The sequence below is a fragment of the Lontra canadensis genome, unplaced genomic scaffold (assembly GCF_010015895.1).
Source record: "Lontra canadensis isolate GAN:19392208 unplaced genomic scaffold, GSC_riverotter_1.0 scaffold16, whole genome shotgun sequence".
Lineage (NCBI taxonomy): Eukaryota > Metazoa > Chordata > Mammalia > Carnivora > Mustelidae > Lontra > Lontra canadensis.
The window spans coordinates 1,367,709-1,393,561 of record NW_022631010.1 but is presented as its reverse complement, the minus strand read 5'-3'; the positions used below and the strand labels follow the sequence as shown (position 1 = coordinate 1,393,561).

At 37.5% G+C, this 25,853-nt stretch overlaps 1 protein-coding gene across 9 annotated transcripts in view; it reads left to right on the top strand.

Moving 5' to 3' along the window:
- Nucleotides 1-25,853, top strand: part of ITCH (itchy E3 ubiquitin protein ligase) — a 125,846-nt gene that overhangs the window by 6,997 nt on the left and 92,996 nt on the right. For 5 of the 9 annotated variants that reach the window (XM_032858853.1, XM_032858845.1, XM_032858852.1 and 2 more), the window contains exon 1: nucleotides 18,625-18,661. The exons of 3 other annotated variants lie outside the window; for them this stretch is intronic. In XM_032858853.1, coding sequence (XP_032714744.1) covers nucleotides 18,629-18,661 — 33 coding nt within the window. In that variant the 5' untranslated portion in view covers nucleotides 18,625-18,628. Of the gene's footprint in view, nucleotides 1-18,624; nucleotides 18,662-25,853 lie in introns of those variants that run through there. One more of the 9 variants, XM_032858850.1, reaches the window with a different exon arrangement.

Here is a 25,853-nt window from a genome sequence, read left to right as displayed (position 1 = left end):
GTGCTTTTGTCAGGAAAACAGACGAGCTCACCAGTAATTCTTGTACAAAGCAGGGTGATAAGTGCTATAATAAGGATTACATTGCATTGCAATTTAAGGTAGAAGCTTTAGATTTCTTGGTTCTTTTAACATAAATGAATATATGCTAAGTGTTGCTCTGTGCTAGGTGTTGCAGGGACTCATGATGAAAAAAAAGTCCCTGACCTCAAGAAACTTGCAGGCTTTTTTTCATGTCTGGGAGCTGCTTACCCTAATAGATTTACATTTCTGTCCCAGAAAGAAGTTTTGTACTGTATCATCACTTCATAGTTTTAAACTAAGAATTCATCTGCATATTGAGCTTCCCTCAATCCAGAAATGTTAAATAACATACTTTCTGAGAAAATGTGTATTATTTCATTGGATCTGTATTGTTTTCTCTGTCAGTGACAGAAATTTTTCTTTCAGGGTAAGGAAAAAATCCAAATGCTGTCTGGATAGCATGTGTAGGTGAACTTTGGTTTGCTTCTTAATCATTCAGAGAAAGAGGGAGATCTAAAATTTAGCCTTCTTTGTTCCAGGGAATTAGTTCAGTTGGTCACAGAGGAGAGGATGTGTCTGGTTTTGATTTTTTGGCTCTACTGTGTACTGGGAGTATAACCTTGGTCAAGTTCCTCATCCATAAATTGGGACTAGAAATTGCATATATCCATAGGGTTGTTGTGTGGATTAAAAATATATTTTTGCTTGAACAATAGTTGGCTGAATAAGTATGAAGTGTTCATTGCTATTACTGTTTTTTTATTATCATCATTACCACCGACCTTGTCTTAAAATTATTATCTCAATTCTTTAATTTATTAAATAAGCTTTTCTAGGGTGAGCATTATAAATTTGAATGGAACATTTTATTTATTTATTTTAAGATTTTATTTATTTATTTGACACAGAGAAAGAGAGATCACAAGTAGGCAGAGAGGCAGGCAGGCAGGGAGGGGGAAGCAGGCCCCCGCTGAGCGGAGAGCCTGTCTCAGGGCTCCATCCCAGGACCCCGAAATCCTGACCTGAGCTGAAGGCAGAGGCCTAACCCACTGAGTCACCCAGGTGCCCCTGAATGGGACGTTTTAAATAGTGAAGATCAAATTGAGACTAAAGTGAACCAGGGAATTTGTGTTCCTCTAATGGGGTAGTTGTTAAGTGGCTTTGGCTTGCTTTTTTAAAAAATTAAAGGTAAAGTTGACCATTTTTACCATTAAAAAATATATAATTCAGCGTTGCCTCACTTTTGATCTAGTGGGGAGTATAGGACCAAGTGTGGGCCGAACATCTTAACTTTTTTCTAAACAGAAGCTGGGAATCCAGATTTTGTGAGAAATCTTTATTTTAAAATGTTGACAACTTTTGAAATCATAAATGCTGTGGGCCAAGCAAATCACCACTGCGGGAAGGATTTGTCTTGTGGGTTGCTGCTTTGCAACCTCTGTTCTGGAGCTTGACTTTTTGCATCATAACCTATGTTCCCTGTCTTCTGGGAAGAAAGTCCTTGCACACATAAAGATTTAAAACTGTTCAGGCAATACCTCAGAGCAGTCTAGGGCTGAATGAGAGGTACACAGGGTAATTATTAAGGCAGAGAAGAGGAGGGATGTTATTTAAGACAGATTCAAAATTGCCAAAGGTATGGAGGCAGGAATGGACTTGAGATGGTGGTAGTACAGGCAATAGATTAGTTGGAGTTTAGATTAGTTTCAAGAGGGTTTAATGGGCCTGGTAATAGAAGAAAGTTTGAAAGTTAAGACACCAGCCTTCTTGTTTTAGGATAACTTAAGTCCTGTTGGCTGACAGAATAAAATGGTATTTTGTGGCGATTTATTAGGTAATACCGAGGCCTACAGTATTTACTAGGGTTGGTAGCTTCTGGAGGCTGGAAAAACAGGCTAGGGAGGTAGGTGGTAGTGGGAATGGAAAGGAAGGGACAAAAGCTTGTATAAGAGACAAAAGTATATATATGGGTCACTCTGTGACAGTGGAACCCTGCAGTAGATAAAGATAGCCAATTTTGAAAGCTTTTCCCCTAGTTGTTCTTTTATAAAAACTGGGGTATGTGAGAATAATACTATTATCTCTCCTTTTTCGTGTTGTGGATCTTGCTTTATCACTCTCTCCACCCCAGCTTAATTATGGATCGTATACATAGTCTTATGATTTCCCAGCTTGCACAAAGAGAATAGAAAAAAGAGGAAATAAAGTAGTTCAGCTGCTTATCACATTTCTAGTTTTGGATTTTTGGTGATCTTGGATAACCTCTGATAAGTTTCATTAGACTTTATACGTGGAATTTTTGTATTTACCAAAGTTTGGAAACACCGGCAGTTTTCTCATGGAAAAGATGTAGAATTTTGCTGCAGAAGCTTGACACAATAATTAATTCATGATTTAGAATGTTTAAAGAAAGTGATAAACATTGTAGAAAGGTGGAATGTGTTTATTCTCTGTGACTTGAGAAAGTGATTTTTAGGATTTTATTTTCACCAGGATTTATTTTATAGTTCCTCTTGAGAATTTTGACATATACAGGGAAATTATTTCTTATTCTTGGCTAAAATGCCAAGTGTAGTTATTGTAAGTAGTCTTTTTGATGAGTAAACTGAGTAGTATGTTAGGTATAGCCTGAGTATTAAGAATAGTTGAGGTGCAGTCATATTTCCCTCACTGATGAATGAAAGTCCTAAACTGAGCCTCTGAAAAGTACAAAAAATTGGGGCCCGTCAGAGAGATGCAGCAATAGGGTCAAATAGATTTGAACTAAATCTAAATCTCATTTAATGGAGAAGGGATTTTTTTTTTTTTTTTATAGCATGGTCTAACCTAGTTTTTGGAATTCATTTGTTCTGAATATTGAAAGGGATTTTCAGGTGGTTCATTTAATTATACATCTGTTTTGGAAGTGGGAAGATAAGGAACACGAGAGAGGGATTAGCTGCATTTGTTTCTGTGGAAAGTTAGTGGTTAAGAGGAAATCCCAAATTATCTTTTTCTGTTCTTGAATTTTTTGGAGGAAAGATACCTACTACAGGTCTTAATTAAAAACAGTATGCTATTATGTATATTGAAATGTGCAGAACCTAGTTACTACTGCTTTTCATTGTCTAGAATGTTGCTGTCATTTATCTGCTGTCATTTATCTGCTGTCACTATCTTGCCCTTTGTCTCTGTTTTGACTTTATTTCATTTTGCTGGTGTTTTAGGAGGGAATGGAGTTGGAGTTCTTATGTTCAGTCAGTCCAGTTAGTTGATTTTACTCTTATCAGTGGATGTTTTCATCTCTGAGGGACAATGAAAATGATTAACTTATCTGTTCTGATTATTTTTTTGTTTCTTTTTTTAAAAGATGTTATTTGTTTATTTGACAGAGAGCAGAAGAGCACAGGCAGGGGGAACTGGAGAGGGAGAAGCAGGCCCCCTGATGAGCAGGGAGCCCCATGTGGGTGGGGCTAGATCCAAGACTCTGGGATCATGACCCAAGCCGAAGGCAATGGCTTAACCCATTGGGCCACCCAGTGCCCCTTTGTTTTTTTCTCTTTGTGGTTAAATACACATGATGTAAAACTGACTATTGTAAACATTTATTTAAGTGTTCAGTTTAAGTACATTAACTTTGGGATGCCCGGGTGGCTCAGTCAGTTCAGCATCTGCTTTAGGCTCAGGTCATGATACTTCTCCCTCTGCCTGCTGCTCCCCCTGCTTGTGCTCTCTGACAAATAAATAAATAAAATATTTTTAAAAAGTGTATTCACTTTGTTGTGCAGCCATTACCATTGTGCACATCTTGAATTTTTTCATCATCCCAAACTGAAACTCAGCACCCACTGAAAAATAACTCACCATTTTCCTTCCCTTAACCCCTTATAACGACTGTGCTATTTTTTTCTCTGTGTAGAATTTGACTGTTAAGTAATGTAAGTGGAATCATACAGTATTTGTCGTTTATGTTGGTTTCTTTTACTTTGCATAATGTCTTCAGAGTTCATTGGTGTAGCATGTGTCATGATTTCATTCCTTTTTAAGGCTGACTCATACTCGATTTTATGTGTACACCACATTTTGTTTATTCATTCTTCTGTTGGTGGACAGTTAGCTTTCTTTCACCTTTTGGCTTTTGTGAATAATAATGCTATGAATGTGGGTGCACAAATGACTGTTTGAGTCCCTTCTTTTAGTATTTTTAGGTATATTACCAGAAATGGAATTTCTGGATCAGATGGTAATTCTGTGTGTAATTTTTTGAGGAACCACCGTATTGTTCAACAACAGCTATACCATTTTACATTCCTACCAACAGTGCACAAGAATTCCAGTTTTCCACACACATACCATTTGTTACTTGCTGTGTTGGCATTTTTTTTTTTTTTTAAGTAATCATCCCAGTGAGTAAATTGGTATCTCATTATAGTTTTGATTTGCATTTCTCTAATGATCAGTGATACTGAGTGTCTTTTCATGCACTTTTTGGCTGTTAGCATATTTTTTGAGAAATGTTTGCTCAAGTCCTTTCCCATTTTAAAATGAGGGTTGTTTGGTATTTGGTGTCCTAATTATTTTGTAGGCTTCTGCCCATATCTTTTCTGCTTTTTAGTCTACTGCTCTTCTCCTTTCCTATTGTTAAAGAGCAACTAGAACCATTCTCTCCAATGGATAGTCCCTCAGTAAATGTTTGATGATAAAAGGTTAAAAGTAGGGCTTTCTGGGAAGGTAAATGTTGGTTGGGGCAAGACCTTCATTACATTTTTCTCAAGTTTTGGAGTTCCTTGTTCTCTTTTAAACATTTACTTGGTGGGGTAAACCTTTTTTTTTTTTTTTTTTTTTTTTTAAAGATTTATTTGAGAGAGAGAGATCAGGTAAGCACAGGGAGAGGCAGAGAGAGAGGGAGAGAGAGAATCCACAAGCAGGCTTCCTTCTGAGTGGGGAGTCCAATGCAGGGCAACATCCCGGAACCCCAAGATCATGTTAAACAGCTGAGCCACCCAGGTGCCCCCTGGTTGGGTAGACATTTTTGAAAGATTATGTTTTTAGGGAAAGAAGTCTGTGTGTCATTTGGATTGCATTTTAGAGAAGGAAAATGTAAGGTCTTAAAAGAAATTTTATTCTTCTCTGAGAAGCTTGCTATTAATGTTTAAATACAAGTCAGCCTGAGGTATCCAAAGAAGGATTTTACTTTTTGTGATTCCAAAGGAAGAAAATCTGTTTTAATCATTTCAGTGATTCACTTTTCTTTTCCCCCTCAGTTATCTGTATACTCAATGTGGGGCTTGAACTCAACCCTGAGATTAAAAGTCTCATGCTCTACCAACTCAGTCAATCAGGTGCCTCTCAGTGATTCACTTCTTACTTAACTTTTTCTTGTGTGATGATTTGGAATTTTTTATTTTGAAGGTGCTGTTTGTTTTTTGTTTTTGTTTTAGGCAAGAGGGGATTAGGAGTGATCCTAGACTCAATATATATGTTAATAATTTTAAAAAGGATCAACCTGAATAAATTCAAGTATAGCAATGACATAAGTATATTTTTTAAAATTTAAATTCAGCTAATTAACATATAATCTATTACTGGTTTCAGATATAGAGGTCAATGATTTATCAGTCTTATTAATACTCATTGCTCATTACATCACATGCCCTCCTTACTGTCTATCACCCAGTTACCCCCTGCCCCCACTTCCCTCCCCTCCTGTTTCTTTGTTTTCCTGTTGTCTTTTTTGTTTCCTTTAAGGAACCATGCTTTTAAATCATGAAATTAATGTTGAACAAGGCTAGAGATCTCTCTTTTGGCCACATCTTTTGTTCTGACCTTGGACAATCATTTTGATTGGGTTATTATTGAGTTGTAAGAATTCTTTGTAAATTCTGGATGTAAGTCTTCTATTAGATATGCATTTTACAAATATATTCTCCTAGGCTTTTGGTTGTCTTTTTTTTCATTTTCTTGATAATGGCTTTTGAAAAGTAGAAGTTCCTAATTTTGTTGAGGCTTTTTTCTCAGTTTTTTCTTTTATGAGTAGTACTTTTGTCATATATAAGTCTTTGGCTAACTGGGCAACCCATTTAACTTTTCTGGATTTCAGTTTGTTTACCTATAAGAACAAATAAGATGTTTGTGTATTTTGACTTCTTTGCAATAATATTTTTATTCAGTGCCTTTTTGAGTTCGAAGTAGAGAAGGTAGTCTTGGAATAGAATACTAAGGTGAAAATCTATAGACCCATATTGGAATATAGAATTGGCCCTGCTTTCATAATCCTATTTGTTTCCTAATGGGAAAGTGGTAATTTGTCTCTCTCCTCCTCTCCTGCCACAAATATTTGGGACTCCTGGTTGTAAATGATTCTCTTTGATTTTTTTCTGGGTTTTTAATACAGTCTGAATAATAATGGTTTTTGGCTCCTTTTAATAAAAATATAAATTTGTAAAGTATACATACATGTTACTCAGTGATTCATTAATATTGATATTTAATTTACTTGAGAGTTCTTAAAATTATGTTCAGAAATGATCCGAGAAAGGTTTGTTAGAAGGATGGGGATGGTGGCTATCAGGATTTTGTATTTTGAGGACAATCTGTAGGTATTAAGAGATAGTCAGAAACTAGTTTCTTGGGAGCCAGGGAGTTCACCTTTATACGTAATTAGGTTGTATAATTTCACACAAGCATTGTTTGCAGAAGAGAGCAATATTTATTGTAGCACAATGGTAGTTATATTTATTGTGGCATATCATATCATTTAAAATTCAGCAATAAATAGTCAAAACCAGGAAATAGCTTGTAATAGTTAATATTAAAATGTTTGTTAGCTGTTTGGGAGAAGAGGGAGAAAATTGCTGTCTGAAGTAGTGGGTACAGAGTTCAAACCAGCAAATGAATACTAAAAGTTTGATTTTAGTGCCAGTTTCCTTAAATTCTGTTGCCATATTCTTGAACCTTGAAAGTTACAACTTTCTGTTTTTCTCTTTGAATAAGATAATTGTCTTTTTATGCATATGCTTTAGATCCACACGCATAGATTTGGTTGGAAAATGGGAAAGGAGCTTTCAATGATCTGAGATTATTTACATGATGTTCAGAGCCAATGTGTCACTTTTGAGAGGGAGAATGGTCTATGCCCTACCTTTCTGTTAAGGTAACTTTCTCTAGTCAATAAGAAAGCAGTTTTTCCCCATCATCAGTGGGTTTGAGTTCCATTTTCTCTCATTTTATTGAGAATGTTATGGAAATGAGTGTTTATCTTCTACCCCAACCCAAAGAACTCTTATCCACTCTGATAATACCTCCAACTCTTACAAGTTAAGTTCTCTTGCCATCATTAGTAGAGAATGGGATCTAAAGGTGGTTCCTTCTGGTTAGTCTCTGCTACTATGACTGAGAGAGCAGGATCTAGTTTTCAACCTGGCTGGGTAGTGTGGCTCCTGGTGGCATACATAAGAACCATTATCACCTTCATGGTTCTACTTTCATCTGGATTGAGGCTCTGTTCTTCACAGTAGTGGCTGGTGAATAAATACAGACTTTTAAAAACCGATCCTTTTAGACATAGCCATTTTGCTTGAGTGGTGGTTTAAGAACATGGTTGGGTGGTCTTGTTCGAAGGAGACTGCTCAGTATTGACAGTTACGATGTATGCTTCTGTATTTTATTTTATTTATTTTTTTAAAGATGTATTTACTTGAGAGGGGAGGGGCAGGAGGAGAGGGAGAGAATCTTAAGCAGACTCCCCACTGAGTGTGGATCCCAACTCAGCTAGATCTCACAACCCTCAGATCATGACCTGAGCTGAAATCTAGAGTCAGACACTCTACCGACTGAGCCACCCAGGTGTCCCACTTCTGTATTGTATAGTAAGGCTGTTTGAGAGTTTGACTTCATTAGGTTTTAGTTCTCTGAATACCACTGTGTACTTTAGCTCTTTGAGCAATGTACTTGTGCTTTGACAAGCAGTTTTTCTCCTTACCAGTTTAGTGTGGTTTTTTGGGTTTTTTTTTTGTTTGTTTGTTTTGTTTTTTTGAGAGAGTGAGGTGGTAGGGGGGAGGGCAGAGGGAGAAAGAGAATCTTAACGCAGGCTCCATGCCTAGTGCAGAGCCCGAGTATGCAGGGCTCAGTGGGGAACTCAGTCTCACAACCCTGAGATCAGACCTGAGCTGAAAGCAAGAGTCAGACACTTAACTGACTGATCCACCTAGTTGCCTATAGTGTGTTTTCTTTTTTCTTTTTTTAAAGATTTTATTTATTTATTTGACAGACAGAGATCACAAGTAGGCAGAGAAGCAAGCAGAGAGTGGGGGAGGCAGGCTCCCCACTGAGCAGAGAGCCCGATGCGGGGCCCTATCCCAGGACCCTGGGATCATGACCTGAGCTGAAGGCAGAGGCCTCAACCCACTGAGAGCCACTCAGGCGCCCTCATAGTGTGTTTTCTGAAATGTCTTTTTGATGGCTTCTTTTAAGAATTACAGACCCATATTAATTTATTGAAAAGTTTTCTAGGTCAAAATAGATGGTGGCCTACAAAAAAAATAGATTATGTTGGCTGTGTTATTTCTGAAAGTAAACCAAGCAAATTTCATAATGTCCTGACTAATAATTTTTCTATGAATAAGATAATGTTTTAAAATAAGGCTAGAAATGTAGTTTGCTGTTGGTTGCTTGTGGGACAAGATATAACTGAAATAATCATGTGAAATGTGTCTTTTTCTTTCCACATTTTTATTTCTGTTGCCTTTCAGGAAGATGTAAAGGTTAGTTTTTACCTATGGCAGTGTTTTAGCACCTCCTTTCTGCATTAGACATTCTGTCACATTTTTCTAGTGTGATAGTAAACATTACTCAAAATAAACAATATAAAAGTTTTAAGAATTGACCCTATTTTAAGTTTCTTTGTAACTGATAGACTAATAGGTAATAGATTATATTAATATTGTGCTATATCTTAGATTCAAACTGATATCTTCAGTGGTTCAAGTCACAGTGGTTTACCAGGCAAAGATAGAGGCTCCATTGTACTTGATGGTGAAAGTTTTTTTTTTAAATGATGTAAAAATTAAGTTTGTTAATTTTTTATTTTATTTTTATTTATTTATTTATTTATTTATTTATTTTTTAAGTTTTTATTTATTTGTCATAGAGAGTAATAGAGCACAATCATGGGGGTGGTAGGCAGAAGGACAGGAAGAAGCAGGCTCTCCACTGAGCAGGGAACTGGATGTGGAACTCAACCTCAGGGTCCTGGGATCATGACCTGAGCCAAAGGCAGATGCTTAACCAGCTGAGCCATCCAGGCATCCCTGTTATTGTTATTATTATTATTATTTTAAAAGATTTTTATTTATTATTTGATAGACAGCGAGAGAGGGAACATAAGCAAGGGGAGTTAGAGAGGGAGAAGCAGGCTTCCTGCTGAGTGCCAGCACGGAGCCTGCTCAGTGCCAGGACCCTGGGATCATGACCTGAGCTGAAGGCAGCCACTTAACAACTAATCCACCCAGGTGCCCCTTCCTTGTTATTTTTTATAGGAAATTCAAACAGAGGCATCCATCTCGTCTCTATATCTTTTTTTTTTTTTTAATGTATTTTTAGAGTGAGTAAGTGAGAGCACGTGAGTGGGAGGAGGGAGAGGGAAAGAAAGAATCCTCAAGCAGCCTCTGCGCTGAGCATGGAACCCACATGGGGCTTGATCCCAGGACCCTGAGATCATGACCTGAGCAGAAATCAAGAGTTGGATGATCAACCAGCTGAGCCACCCAGGTGCCCCGTGTCTCTATATCTTAATGAATTTTAAAACTGTAGATGGAAGCAAAGTTTTGAAATTGCTTTAAAAATTGAGTGTTAGGAAGAGGAAGAGGAGGCTAAAGGATAGATTATAAAATGAAAGGGACACTAGAAAAGACAAGCTAATGCAGCAGTGAGATATATGGAGGTAGAAGGGTGGTACTAGAAAGGATAGATGGGTCCTGGAGAGACCTTCCCAAGATGCACAGGAGAGCTAGAGTCAATTTTTTTTTTTTTTTTTTTTTTTTTAAACAAAATAGGTTGGGTTTTTTTGGGGGGGGGGGTCATCACATTGGGAATTTTTTTAAAGGTTTTTTTAATTTTTGTTTTTAAAAGATTTTATTTATTATTTGACACAGAGGGAGAGAGAGCACAGGCAGGCAGAGGGAGAGGGAGAGGAATGCTCCCCACTGAGCAAGGAGCCTGACACAGGGCTGGATCCCAGGACCCTGGTATGTGACCTGACCCGAAGGCAGATGCTTAACTGACCGAGCCACTCAGGTGCCCCTGCAGTTAAGTTTATTAAGATGTAACTTGGACATAGTAAAATTCATCCTTTTCTAGTGTACAGGTCTTTGAATTTTGACAGTTTTGTTCCTTTGTGGTCATACATTTCTCCCCAGCTCTGTCCCCTAGGAAGTACTGATGTGTTTTCTGTTCCAATAGTTTTGCCACTCCAGTATGTCATATAAATAGAGTCATAGGATATATCATTTTTCTTAGAATGCTGTAACAAGTTGCCACATACTGGTTAGTTTAAAACAGCTGAACCTTATTCTGTCACAGTATTGGAGTCTAAAAGACCAAAACAAGGTGTCAGTAGGGTTGAACTTCTCAGAAGGAGAATCTGTGCCATGCCTTTCTCATAGCTTCTGGTGGTTGCTGGCCATCCTTGTTTCTTTCTGCCTCTGTCTTTGTGTGGCATTCTCCCTATGTGTTTTCATATCAGCTTTACTCTGTGCATGCCTATATGTCCAAATTTTCTTATAAGGACACAAGTCATTGAACTAGGGCCCACCCTAATCCAGTATGATCTTATCATAATGATTACATCTACAAAGATCCTGTAAGACCAAATAAGGTCACATTCTGAGATTTCAGGTGGACATGAATTTTGGGGAGACGCTATTCAGCATAGCACATAGGGGATGTAGCCTTTTTAAAACAGTGTGTTTTGGGGGGGTACCTGGGTGTTTCAGTTGTTTAAGCATCTAACTCAGTTATGGCTCAGGTCATGATCTCGGGGTAGTGGGATCAAGCCCCTCCTCGTGCTCCATGCTCAGTGAGGTGTCTGCTGGAGATTCTCTTTCCTCTGCCCCTCCCCCCCTAAAATAAATCCTCTTTTTTTAAAATGTGGTTTTTTAAATGTTTTTAATGCTACTTTAAAAAAATCATAGGGTAAAATTGGCTTTTTCTTTTGGTGTACAGTTGTATGAATTTTTAACACGTGTACAGATTTTTGTAACACCATAATGAGGATATAGAATTGTTCCATCATACTAGAAACCTCACTTGTACTGCACTCTGTAGTCCTACCCACCCTCTACTCTTAACAGCCATGGATTTGTTACCTATCTGTTGTTTTGTCTTTTGGAGATTGTCACCATAAGCGGAATAATACATATGTAACTTTTCTTTTTAACTTATGTAACTTTTTGAGACTGGGTTTCACTGAGCATGATGTGTTCCAGATACATCCAGGTTGTTTCATGTATCAGTAGTTTGTTTCTTTTTGTTGCACCACAGTTTATCAGTTTATCTGTTGAGGGATTTTGGGTTGTTTGACATTTTTGGTAATTATGAGCAGAGGTACTATTAACATTTGTGTATAGCTTTTGGGTGAATGTTGCTTTTATTTCTTTAGGCAGCGTTTCTTAATCTTGGTACTATGACATGTTGGGCTGGAAAATTAATTCTTTGTTGTGGAGAGCTCAGTAGGATGTTTAGCAGCATCCCTTGCTTCTTCTACCCATTAGATAACAGTAGCCACCTGCACCTTGTGCCAGTTGTTTAAAAAAAAAAAAAAAAAAAAGTTGCATAGTGCAGAATAACCTCCGGTTAAGAACTCTGCTCTAAGGTGAATACCTAGAAATGGGATTGTTGGGTTGTATGGTAAATGTGTTGAAATTTATAAGAAGTAGGCAAGAGATTTTCTATATTCACTTTACCATTTTGTATTCCAACCACAAATATATAAGGGTGTTTGCATCCTTGTCAGACACTTGTTATTGTCAGTATTTTCTTGTTGTAGCCATTCTAATAGGAGTGTCAGGTATCTCATTGTGATGGGGGTACTCTTTATATTCTTCTAATTCTTTTTTTTTTTTTTAAGATTTTATTTATTCATTTGACAGAGAGAGATTACAAGTAGGCAGAGAGGCAGGCAAAGAGAGAAGGGGAAGCAGGCTCCCTGCTGAGCAGAGAGCCCGATGCGGGGCTCCATCCCAGAGAGATCTCATCCCTGAGATCATGACCTGAGCTGAAGGCAGAGGCTTTAACCCACTGAGCCACCCAGGCGCCCCTATATTCTTCTTTAAAAACAAAAAACCAAAAAAAGTTACTTTGAAAAAAATCTAAGCTACAGAAAAGTCAGAAGAATAGTATAGTGAATACTTGTAAGCACTTGGCCTGGATTGACCAGTTAATAACATCTTGTGACATTTACTTTCTCTCTCTAGGTAGATACTTTTGAGCTGAAACATAAGAAAGTAAGTTGCAGGGCTTGATTTCTGGACCTGGAGATCATGACTTGAGCTGAAACCAAGCTTAACCAACTGAGCCACCTATGCATCCCCATCATAACCATTTTTAAGTCTGTGGTTCATTGGTACTCAGTACATTCATATCATTGTGCAGTCATCACCACCATCCATCTCTAGAACTTTTTGTCTTGCAGAATTGAAACTCTGTGCTATTGAACAACAATCCACATCCCCTTCTCCCCTGAGCCTTTGGTAACTATTGCTGTATTTTTGGTCTCTGATTTTGATTGCTCTGGGTATCTCATATAAGTGGAGTCCTCTTTTTCTGGCTGGCTTACTTCACTTAGCATAATGTCCTCAAAGTCCATCCATCTTACAGCATGTGTCAGAATTTCCTTCCTAATATTATTCCATTGTATGTATAGATCACACTTTGTTTATCCATTGATCCATTGATGGACACTTGGGTTACTTCCATATTTTAGCTATTGTGAATAATGCTGCTGTGAACTTGTGTGTATAAACACCTCTTCTAGAACCTACTTTGAATTCTTTTGAGTATATAGCAGGAAGTGGGATTATTGGATCTTATGGTAATTCTATTTTTATGTTTTTGAGGAGCCACCATACTGTTTCCCACAGCAGCTATATCCTTTTACATTCCCAGCATTGGTACACAAGGGTTATAATTTCTCCACTTTGGCAACATTTGTTAATATCTTGGTTTTTTGATAGTAGCCCTCCTGATGGGTGTGAGTTGGTATTTCATTGTGGTTTTGATTTGGATTTCCCTAATGATTAATGGTGTTAAGTGTCTTTTAGTGTGCTTACTGGCCATTCTTTGGAGAAACGTCTGTTCAAACACTTTGTCCATTTTTGAATTATGTTTTTGTTGTTGAGTTTTAGTTCTCTGGGTATTCTGGATATTAATCCTTTAGATGAATGATTTCAGATATTTTCTCCTATTTTGTAGGTTGCCTTTTCATTCTGTTGATAGTTTCTTTTGCACAAAAGTTTGAAATTTTTGTGAAGTCCAATTTATCTATTTTTTTCTTTTGTTGCCTATACCTTTGGTGTCATTGGACTCATTGCCAAATCCATGTTGTGAAACATTTGTCCTATTTTCCTCTAAGAGTTTTATATTTTTAGGTCTTAACATTTAGGTCTTTGATCCATTTTTAATTTTTGTAAATGGTGTTAGGTAAGGGTCCAACTTTATTCTTTTGCAAGTGGAGATTTGGTTTTCCCAGCACCATTTGTTGAAAAGACTGTCCTTTCCCCAATGAATGGTCTTGGCACCCTTGGCAGGAGTCGTTTTACTTTATCTGTAAGAGTTTATTTTTGGGCTCTTTATTCTAGTCCAATGGAATAAGTTTATATGTCTTTATGCCAGCACAACAATGTTTTGATTATTGCAGCTTTGTACTAAATTTTGAAATCAGGAAATCTAAATCCTCTAACTTTGTTGTTCTTTTTCAAGGTTATTTTGGCTATTCAAGGTCTCTGGAGATTGTATGTGAATTTTAGGATGGATTTTCTGTTTCTGCAAGGAACGTCATTGTTTTTTGTTTGTTTGTTTGTTTGTTTGTTTTTACATGCTTGGTTTTTTGATAGGAGTTACATTGAATCTGTGGACTGCTTTGGGTAGTATTAATATCTTAATATGAAGACTTCTAATCCATAAGCACAAGATGTCTTTCCATTTATTTGTGTCTTTTAATTTCTTTCAGCAGTGTTTTACAGTTTTCAGTGTTACAAGTCTTTTACCTCACTGGTTAATTTGTAAGTGTCTTACTGTTTGTTTTTGTTTTGTTTTTTAAGGTTTTATACATTTGGGAGAGAGATAAAAAAGAGGAGTAGGGGTAGGGCAGGGAGAGGGAGAAGCAGGCTCCACTGAGCAGAGTGGGGCTGACTGGGGCTTAATTCCAGGACCCTGGGATCATGACCTGAATGGAAGGCAGATGCTTAACCTACTGATTTTATAATTAGATTTGTCTTCTTAATTTCCTGTTTGGATTATTGATTGTTAATGAACAGAAATACAGCAGGTTTTTATGTGTTGATTTCTGTATCTTGCTAGTTTGCACAATTTATTAGTTCTAACAATTTTTCTGTGTGTGGAATCTCTAGGGTTTTCTATATATAAGATATCTTCAAACAGAATTTTACTCTTCTTTCCTATATGGGTGCTTTTGATTTCTTTTTCTTGCCTAATTGCTTTGGTTCGGGTTTCCAGGATTGTATTGAATGGAAGTGGGAAGAGTGGGCATCCTTGCCTTTTTCCTGGTCTTCAAGAAGCTTTCATTCTTTCACCATTGAATATGATGTCAGTGTGCGTTTTTCATATATGGCCTTTATTAATGAACTGAGGTGGTTCCCTTCTGTGCCTACTTTGTTGAATGTTTTTATCATAAAAGGGTGTTAAATTTTGTCAGGTGCTTTTTCTCTATCAATTGAGATGATTGTGATTTTTTCTGTTCCTTCTTTTAATCTGGTATATTACATTGATTAATTTTTGTATGTTGAACCATCCTTCAATGCCACAAATAAACCCACTTCATATATAATTCTTTCAATATGCTGAGAAATGTCTATTTCTACCTTCAAACCTGTTAGTTTTTGCTTCATTTATTTTGATGGTCTGTTATTACTAAATTTTTATAATTGTGTTAATGTTTATAAATTACTGTGTATTCCTGCTGTTTTGGGCCTTTTATTAATATTGTAAATTCTTTTGTCTCATAACCTTTTTTTTAAAGTTCTATTTATGTATTTTTTAATTTAATCTCTATACCTAATGCGGGGCTCAAATTTACGACCCTGAGATCAAGTGTCTCAAGCTCCCCTGACTGAGCCAGCCTGGCTCTCACAACTTTTTTTGATTTAAAGTCGTTTTGGAGGTGCCTGGGTGGCTCATTCAGTTAAATGTCAGCCTGTGGCTCAGGTCATGATCCCGGAGTCCTGGAATCGGGTACTGCATAGGGCTTCTTGCTCCTTGGGGAGTATGCTTCTCTCTCTTCCTCTGCTCCTCCCCCCACTCATACTCTTTTCTTTCTCTCTCTCTCTCTATCAAATAAATAAATAAAATATTTTTTAAAAAGTCTGTTTTGTGTGACTTTAGTAGACTTATCTCAGCGGTCTTTTGGTTACTATTGATAGTTTACTTGGAATATCTTTTTCCATCTTTTTACTTTTAGCCTATTTGTGTCTTTGGATCTAGAATGAGTCTCCTATAGACCGCATATGACCAGATGATGTTTTTAATCTATTCTGCCAATTTCTGTCTTCTGATTGGAGAGTTCAGCCCATTTTCATGTAAACTAGTTACTGGTAAAGAGGGACTTCCTCATTTTACTCTGTTTTCCATATGTGTTAGAGCTTTTTTGTCATTCATTTCCTTCATTACTGTCATTGTGTTTAATTGATAGTGAAACATTTTCATTGTCTTCTTATTTCCTTTTGTGTATATTCTGTAACTGTTTTCTTTTGTGGTTACCATGGGGATTACATTTAAAGTCCTAAAGTTATAATACTCTAATTTGAATTTATAACTGCTTAATTTTTCTTTTTATTATTAACGTATAATATATTATTTGTTTCAAGGGTATAGTTGTGATACATCAGTCTTTTTTTTTTTTTTAAAGATTATTTATTTATTTGACAGAAATCACAAGTAGGCAGAGAGGCAGACAGAGAGAGAGGAGGAAGCAGGCTCCCTGCCAAGCAGAGAGCCCGATGCGGGACTCGATCCCAGGACCCTGAGCCAAAGGCAGAGGCTCAACCCCCTGAGCCACCCAGGCGCCCCTGTGATACATCAGTCTTAACAGAATTCACAGCAGTCACCATAGCACATAACCTCCCCAGTGCCCATCACCCAGTGACTCCATCCCTCCTACCCCGCTCCAGTCCAGCAACCCTCAGTTTGTTTCCTCAGATTGAGTCTCTTATGGTTTGTCTGCTTCTCTGGTTTTGTTTAGATTCATTTTTCCCTCCCTTCCCCTATGAACCTCTGTCTTGTTTCTCAGATTCCCAATGAGATCATATGGTATTATCTTTCTCTGACTTATTTCACTTAGCATAATACCCTTTAGTTCCATCCACATTGTTGAAAATGGCAGGGGTTTTTTTATGCCTGCGTAATATTCCATCGTGTGTGTGTGTGTGTGTGTGTGTGTGTATCACATTTTCTTTATCCATTCATCTGTTGATGGACATTGAAGCTCTTTCCATAGTTTGGCAATTGTGGACAACGCTGTTATAAACATTTGGGGTGTGCATGCCCCTTCAGATCACTATATTTGTATCCTTTTGGTAAATACCCCGTGATGCAATTGCTGGATCATAGGGTAGCTTTACTTTCAACTTTTGAGAAACCTCCATACTGTTTTCCAGAGTGGCTGCACCAGCTTGCATTCCCACCAACAGTGTAGGAGGGTTCCCCTTTCTCCACATCCTCGCCAACACCTGTTGTTTCCAGCCATTCTGACTGGTGTAAGGTGGTATCTCACTGTGGTTTGATTTGTATTTCCCTGATGCTGTGTGATGTTGAGCACTTTTTCATGTGTCTCTTGGCCATTTGGATGTCTTTGCAGAATTGTCTGTGTCTTCTGCCCGTTTCTTGATTAGATTATTTGTTCTTTGGGTGTTGAGTTTGATAAGTTCTTTATAGATTGTGGATACTAGCCCTTTATCTGATATGTCATTTGCAAACACCTTCCCCCATTTTGTTGGTTGTCTTGGTTTTGTTGTCTGTTTCCTTTGCTGTGCAAAAGCTTTTGATCTTGATGAAGTCCCAATAGTTCATTTTTGCTCTTGTTTCTCTTGCCTTTGGCGATGTTCCTGGGAAGAAGTTGCTGTGGCTGAGGTCAGAGAGGTTGCTGCCTGTGTTCTCAAGGATTTTGATGGATTCTTGTCTCACCATTAGGTCTTTCATCCATTTTGAGTCTGTTTTTGTGTGTGGTGTAAGGAAATGGTCAGTTTCTTCTACATGTGGCTGTCCAGTTTTCCTAACCATTTGTTAGAGAGACTATCTTTTTTCCATTGGACATTCTTTCCTGCTTTGTTGAAGATTAGTTGACCATAGAGTTGAGAGTCCATTTCTGGGCTCTCTCTTCTGTTCCATTGATCTATATGTCTTTTTTGTGCCAGTACCATACTGCTTGGTGATTACAGCTTTGTAATAGAGCTTAAAGTCCAGAATTGTGATGCCACTAGCTTTGGTTTTCTTTTTCAACATTCCTCTGGCCTTTCAGGGTCTTTTTTGGTTCCATACAAGTTCTAGGATTATTTGGATTTATTTGAAAAATGTTGATGGTATTTTGATAGGGATTGGTTTAAATGTGTAGATTGCTCTAGGTAGCAAAGACATTTCACAATATTTGTTCTTCCAGTCTATGAGCATGAAACTTTTTTCCATTTTTTTGGTGTCTTCCTCACTTTCTTCCATGAGTATTTTATAGTTTTCTGAGTACAGGTTCTTTGCCTCTTTGGTTAGATTTATTCCTAGGTATCTTATGGTTTTGGGTGTGATTGTAAGTGGGATCAACTCCTTAATTTTTCTTTCTTCTGTCTTGCTGTTGGTGTATAGAAAGGCAACCAATTTCTGTGCATTGATTTTATATCCTGCCATTTTACTGAATTCTTGTATGAGTTCTGGCAGTTTTGGGGATAGAGTCTTTTGGGTTTTCCACAAAAAGTACCATACCATCTGCAAAGAGTGAGAGTTTGACTTCTTTGCCGATTTGGATGCCTTTTCTTTTTTTTTTTTTTTGTTGTCTGATTGCTGAAGCTAGGACTTCTAGTACTATGTTGAATAGCAGTGGTTATAGTGGGCATCCCTGCTATGTTACTGACCTTAGGGGGAAAGCTCTCAGTTTTTCTCCTTGGGGAATGATATTTGGTGTGGGTTTTTCATAGATGGCTTTGATGATATTGAGGTATATACCCTCTATCCCTATACTGTGAAGAGTTTTAATCAAGAAGGGATGTTTTTTTCTGCATCTGTTGAGAGTGTCATATCGTTCTTGTTCTTCCCTTTATTAATGTACTATACCACGTTGATTGATTTGCAGATGTTGAACCACCCTTGCAGCCCAGGAATAAATCCCAGTTGGTCATGGTGAATAATCCTTTTAATGTACTGTTGGATCCTATTGGCTAGTATTTTGGTAAGAATTTTTGCATCTGTGTTCATCAAGGATATTGGTCTATAATTTTCCTTTTTGATGGGGTCTTTGTATGGCTTGGGGATCAAGGTAATGCTGGCCTCATAAAATGAGTTTGGAAGTTTTCCTTCCATTTCTATTTTTTGGAACCATTTCAGGAGAGTAAGTACTAATTCTTCTTTAAATGTTTGGTAGAATTCCCCTGGGAAGCCATCTGGCCCTAGGCTCTTGTTGGGAAATTTTTGATAACTGCTTCAATTTCCTTACTGGTTATGGGTCTGTTCAGATTTTCTATTTCTTCCTGGTTCAGTTTTGGTCATTTATACATCTCTAGGAATGCATCCATTTCTTCCAGATTGTCAAATTTGCTGGAATATAGTTGTTCATACTATGTTCTTATAATTGTTTGTATTTCTTTGGTGTTGGTTGTGATCTCTCCTCTTTCATTCATGATTTTATTAACTTGGCTCTTTTCTATTTTGTTTTTGACAAGTCTGGCCAGGGGGTTTATCAATCTTACTAATTCTTTCAAAGAACCAGCTCCTAGTTTCGTTGATCTGTTCTATTCTTTTGGTTTCTTTTTCTTTGATTTCTGCCCTGATCTTTATGATTTCTCTTCTCCTGCTGAGGTTAGGCTTTCTTTGCTGTTCTTTCTCCAACTCCTTTAGGTATAGGGTTAGGTTGTGTTTCTTTCTTTCTTTCTTTCTTTTTTTTTTTTTTTTTTTTTGTCGTCAGAGAGAGAAAGCACAGGCAGGCAGAGTAGGAGGCAGAAGGAGAAGCAGGCTCCCTGCCGAGCAAGGAGCCTGATGTGGGACTTGATCCCAGAACGCTGGGATCATGACCTGAGCCGAAGGCAGCTCCTTAACTGACTGAGCCACCCAGGCGTCCCCTTCCTTGTTTCTTGAGAAAGGCTTGTATTGCTATATACTTTGCTGTCAGGACTGCCTTTGATGTGTCCCAAAGATTTTGAACAGTTGTGTTTTCATTTTCATTTGTTTCCATGAATTTTTAAAAATTCTTCTTTAATTTCCTGGTTGATCCATTCATCCTTTAGTAGGATGCCCTTTAGCCTCCCTGTATTTGAGTTCTTTCCAACTTTTCTCCTGTGATTGATTGAGTTCTAGTTTCAAAGCATTGCAGTCTGAAAATATGCAGGGAATGATCCTAATGTTTTGGTACCGGTTGAGACCTTATTTGTGACCCAGGATGTGATCTGTTCTGGAGAATGTTCCATGTACACTAGAGAAGAATGTGTATTCTGTGACTTTGGGATGGAGTGTTCCGAATATATCTGTGATGTCCATCTGGTCCAGTGTGTCATTTAAAGCCTTTATTTCCCTGTTGATCTTTTGCTTAGATCATCTGTCCATTTCAGTGAGGGGGATGTTAAACTCCCCTACTATTATTGTATTACTGTCAATATATTTCTTTGATATTAACTGGTTTATATAATTGGCTGCTACCATGTTAGGGGTATAGATATTTAAAATTATTAGATCTTCTTGTTGGACAGACCCTTTAAGTATGATAGTGTCCTTCCTCATCTCTTATTGTAGTTTTTGGTTTAAAATCTAATTTGTCTTATACAAGGATTGCCACCCCAGACTTCTTTTGATGTCCGTGAGCATGTAAGTGGTTTTCCACCCCCTCACTTTAAATCTGGAGGTGTCTTTGAGTCTCTTGCAGACAGCATATCGATAGGTCTTACTTTTTTATCCATTTTGGTACCTTGTGTCTTTTGATTGGGGTATTTAACCCATTTACATTCAGGGTAACTATTGAAAGATAGGATTTTAGTGCTATTGTATTGCCTGTAAGGTGACTGTTACTATATATTGTCTCTGTTCCTTTCTGGTGTATGTTACTTTTAAGCTTTCTATTTTAGAGGACCATTTTCAGTATTTCCTGTAGGGTTGATAACCACTTAATTTCAATAATATACAAAAGCTGTTCCTTTACAGCTCTGTCAGTACCCATTTTAGTTATCTATGTTACAGAATTGTATCTTTATACATTGTTGTGGCATTGCTTTTTATGCCCTCACCTTGGAAGTCATATACTGTCCTTTCTGCCACATTCTGTTCATTACAAGAGAGTAACTAAATCTGGCCTGCATTCAAGAGACAGGGTATTAGGTTCCATCTTTTGAAGGGAGGAATATCAGATAGTTTGTGGATATATATTAAAATGCCATCATCTGTTCAGGTTGCAAAATAATGATTCTTTCATTTCTTCTTCATTTATTAAGCTCAGCTAAATTTTGACAGCAAATTCAGTCCATATGACCAGCCTCCAAATACTATTTCCAAACAAGTTTTTTTATTACATTTTGTTACTTTTTATTCTTATCCCCAGATCTTCTGGTTTATTTGATTACTTAACATTTCTGTGCTTGTTTCATCATTGGCAAAATGTTGATAGTAGTATCTATGTCATAGGGAGTGTATTAATTTCCTGTGACTGCTATAACAAATTACCTCAAACTTGGTGACCTAAAATAGAGAATTTCTTACAGTTCTGGAGGCTAGAAGTCTGAAGGCGAGATGTCAGGATAGCTGCATTTGCTTTAAAAGCTCTGGGGAGAATCCTTCCTTCCTTTTGCTACCACCCGGTGTCTCTAGGTGTCTCTTGGCTTGTGGCTACATAATTTTAATCTCTGCCTGTCTTCACATGGCCTTTTTTTCTTCTACTTTCTGTGTGTTTCTTAACAGGACAGTTGTTACTAGATTTAAGGTCCAGCTGGATAATCTGGGATGCTACCATCTAGAAATTCCTAATTAGATGTGTAGAAGACCCTTCTTCCAAGTAAGGTCACATTTGTAGGTTTCAGGAAAGAGGATGTGGACATATTTTGGGAGCCACTACTCAGCTCATTACGGGGAGATTATATTAAATGGATTAGTACGTGTAAAATTCTTTAAAATGGTTCCCAGCACATGATTATTCACCAAACTAGTTTTTTTTTTTTTTTTAAGATTTTTTTTATTTATTTGAGAGAGATAACCTGAACAGAAGGAACACTTAAGCAGGGGGAATGGGAGAGGGAGAAGCAGGCTTCCTACTGAGCAGCAAGTTCAACCCAGGGGCTCTATCTCAGGACCCTGGGATCATGACCTGAGTGGAAGGCAAACGCATAATGACTGAGCCACCCAGGTGCCTTTTTTTTTTTTTTTTTTTAAAGATTTTGGTTTTAAGTAATTTCTACACCCAGGTGGATCTTGAACTCATAAACCTGAGGTCAAGAGTCGCATCTCCACTGACTGAGCCATCCAGGTGCCCTCAAACTATTTTTTTTTTTTTAAGGGCAGAGTAAAGGGAGAGAGAGAATCTTAAGCAGGCTCCATGCCCAGCACAGATCCTGATATAGGACTCACAACCCCACGGTCATGACCTGAGCCAAAATCAAAAGTAGGATGCTTAACTGACTGAGCCACCCAGGTACCCAAACTAATAATTTTTTATTATGATGATGCTTGTAATTTATTGCAGTCTCCTGAATTTAATACTTTTTTTTTTATACCACCTTATTTTAGCAGGTTAAATTTCCATACCTATAATGCATAATTAGGGTGGCTTTATGTCATGGTTTGCCTAGTATAGGTCTGGTTTATTCCTGTTGACACAGCATCTCATCTTGTCCCTGTTCACAATCAAAACCTTTCCAGTTTGTATGAAAAATTAAATGGTCACTGTCCCATAATTCATCCTACCTTTTATTTTGCCTTTTAAGAAATAAATAATTACCAAATGTAAAATAAGTACATACTGTTCTATTTGAATTGTAAGAACTTAAGGATAGGTTCTAAGCATGTTAGACTAGTACTTCAGTGTAAGTTTTTTTTCATGTAATTTAGAGCAGAGATCTTCTATTACCCTAGTACTTAGCCAGGATTATACCACGGTTTCTCTGTTAGTGTCCTGTTGCTATGCAATAGATTATCCTGAAGTTCTGGGGCTTAAAATAATAATAACTTATTATCTTCTGCAGTTTCTATGGTTGAGAAATTTGGGAGTAGCTTGGCTGAGCAGTTGTGGCTTAAGGTACCTCTTGATATCAGTTAGATATTAGGCTGCATTCATCTTTAGTCTTGACTGGAACTGGAAGATCTACTTCCAAGGTGGCACACTCATGGTTAGCAAATTGGTGCTGGCTTTAGTGGGAGGCTTCATTTCCTTTTTACCTAGAAATCTCCATAGGATCACTTAAATGTCTACATAGTATGGTAGCTGACTTCTCCCAGAATAAGCAATCCTAGGGATCAAGGCAAAAATTTGTAATGCCTTTTATGACCTAGCTTTAAATATAGTACACTTTAAATATAGTACACGTCTACCATATTCTGTTGGTTGTATAAGCCAACCATGTGTCAGTGTCAGGGGAATTACACAAGAGTTTTAATATCAGGATGTAAGGATCTTGGGGGGACTTTTTTTTTTTTTTAAGATTTTATTTATTTATTTGTTTATTTGACAGACAGAGATCACAAGTAGGCAGAGAGGCAGGCAGAGAGGGAGGAAGGTAAGCAGGCTCCCTGCTGAGCAGAAAACCCGACGCGGGGCTCAATCCTAGGACCCTGGGATCGTGACCTGAGCTGAAGGCAGAGGTTTTAACCCACTGAGCCACCCAGGCGCCCCGGGGGAGATATTTTTTTAAAAAGATTTTATTTACTTGTCAGAGAGAAACCACAAGCATGGGGGGTGGCAGGCAGAGGGAGAAAAAGGCTCCTTGCTGAGCATGGAGCCTGATGTGGGGCTCTATCCCAGGACCCTCAGTTCACAGCCTAAGCTGAAGGCAAATACCCAATCAACTGAGCCACCCACGTGTCTCTTTTGCTAGAGTTCAGAGGGAATTTGAAAGGGGATTCAGACATGCATGTGTAATCTATCATTTTGTTAAAGACCTTTCTCTACATATTTCATTTTTCTCTTTTTGTTTACTTCCTGCATTCTTTTAGATTCGTATTTCTTTTTCTCTCAAATCTCTTTTCTCCATACTGGTTTGGAATATGTGTACTCTGTTTTTAATTTTTTTACTGCTTCCTTTTGAAATTTTAACTTGCATATTAACTTCACAAAAGTTAATCAGTATCTTTGCCTTGCTGAGCAATAGGAAGATCTTAGAAATAAACTCCAGTTATCTTCATTCCTGATTTTCATTTCAGTATTTTAGCTTTATATTTTTAAATCCTCAAATTAGATGATCTTTCACATATTTTATATTTACCTAATCTTTACCACTTTCTTAGTCACTTTTTTATCTTGAGGTGCAGAACTTCTTTTAAGAATCATTGTCTTTATTCCTGAAGTACATCCTTTAGAATTTCTTTTTTTATTTTTTTAAGATTTTATTTATTTATTTATTTATTTGACAGAGGGAGATCACTAGTAGGCAGAGAGGCAGGCAGAGAGAGAAGAAGGGAAGCAGGCTCTGCGCTGAGCAGAGAGCCTGATGTGGGACTCGATTCCAGGACCCTGAGATCATGACCTGAGCCAAAGGCAGAGTTTTAACCCACTGAGCCACCCAGGCGCCCTCCTTTAGAATTTCTTAAAACTTCTTGGCCTTTCAGCTAAGATCAAGTGTAGAATTTCTTCTAGTGAGGATCCATTGGTAATAAAACATTTTAGCCTAGAAAAATAAAAAAATTGTCCTAAGTTTTTTTTGTTTTTTTGTCTTAAATAGTTTTATTGACATGTAGTTCACACACCATACAATATACCCATTGAAAATGTATAGTTCTCTGCATCTCTTAGTTCTCACTCCAAGTGCCACGTCTGCTCAGCCCTAGGCAACCAATGATCTACTTACTGTCTCTATAGTTTAGTTGACTCTGTACTTACTGTGTAAATGGAATCCTATAATAATCTGGTCCTTTGTGACTGGCTTCTTTCACTTAGCTTAGTATTTTCAGGGTTTGTGATAGATTTTACCAGTGCTTCATTTCTTTTTATTGCTGAATAATATTGCATTGTATGAATATACCACACTTTAAAAATCCATTCATTATTTGATGGCCATTTGGGTTATTTGTTTTCTGACTATTATGAATAATGCTGTGAACATTCATGTTCAGGTTTTTGTGTGGACATATGTTTTCATTTCTTTTGGGTGTATCCCTGGAGAAGAATAGCTGTATCACCTGGTAATTCAGTGTTTTACTTCTGGAGGAACCATTGCAGTTGCATCATTTTACATTTGCATTAGCACTGTATGAAAGTTCTAACTTATGTACATCCTCATTAACAGTAGTTATTGGTCATTTTGATTATAGGCATCCTAGTAGGTGTGAAGTGGTATCTTATTTTGGTTTTAATTTGCGTGTCTCTGATGATTAATGATGTTGAGTATCTTTTCATGTGCTTATTGGCCATTTGTGTATCTTTAGAGAAATGTCCATTTAGGTATTTTGCCAGTTTTTCAGTCATTGCCTTTTGTGACAGCTCCTTAGATATTTAGATACTTTTTGTTGGATATATATGATTTACAGAAATTATCTTGCATTTTGTGGGTTGGCTTCTCACTTTTTTTTCCCCAAGATTTATTTATTTTAGAGAGAGTGTGCATGTGCACCGGCCCATCCATCTCTGCTTTGGGGGAGGGACAAAGGGAGAGGGAGAGAGAATCCCAAGTAGAATCCCTGCTAAGTAAGGATCCCTCCCTACACGGGGCTCAGTGTGAAGGGCTTGATCTCACCACCGTGAGATCATGACTGAGCTGAAATCATCTGTCAGAGACTAAGCCAATTCAGCCACCCAGGCACCTCTGGCTTCTCACTTCTTTTTTTAAAAAAGATTTATATATTTATTTATTTGAGAGAGAGAGAGAGAGAGAAAGAGCGAGCATTGGGGGGGGAGGATCAGAGGGAGAAACAGACTCCCCACTGAGCAGGGAGCCTGATGCGGTACTCCAGGATCATGACCTGAGCTGAAGGCAGTTGCTTGACCAAGTGAGCCACCCAGGTGCCCTGGCTTCTCGCTTCTTGATGGTAGTTTTGAAGCACAAAAATTTTAACTTTTAATTTATATCCACTTTATTTTACTTTTGCTTTTATATCTGGTTCTAGTTGAATTTTAGGTTTTTTTTTTCTTCAAAAAAATGCCATTGGGATTTTGAATGGGATTGCACTGAATCTGTAAATCTTTCAACCCATGAATGTGGATGTCCTTCCATTTATTTGTGGCTTCTTTAATTTCTTTC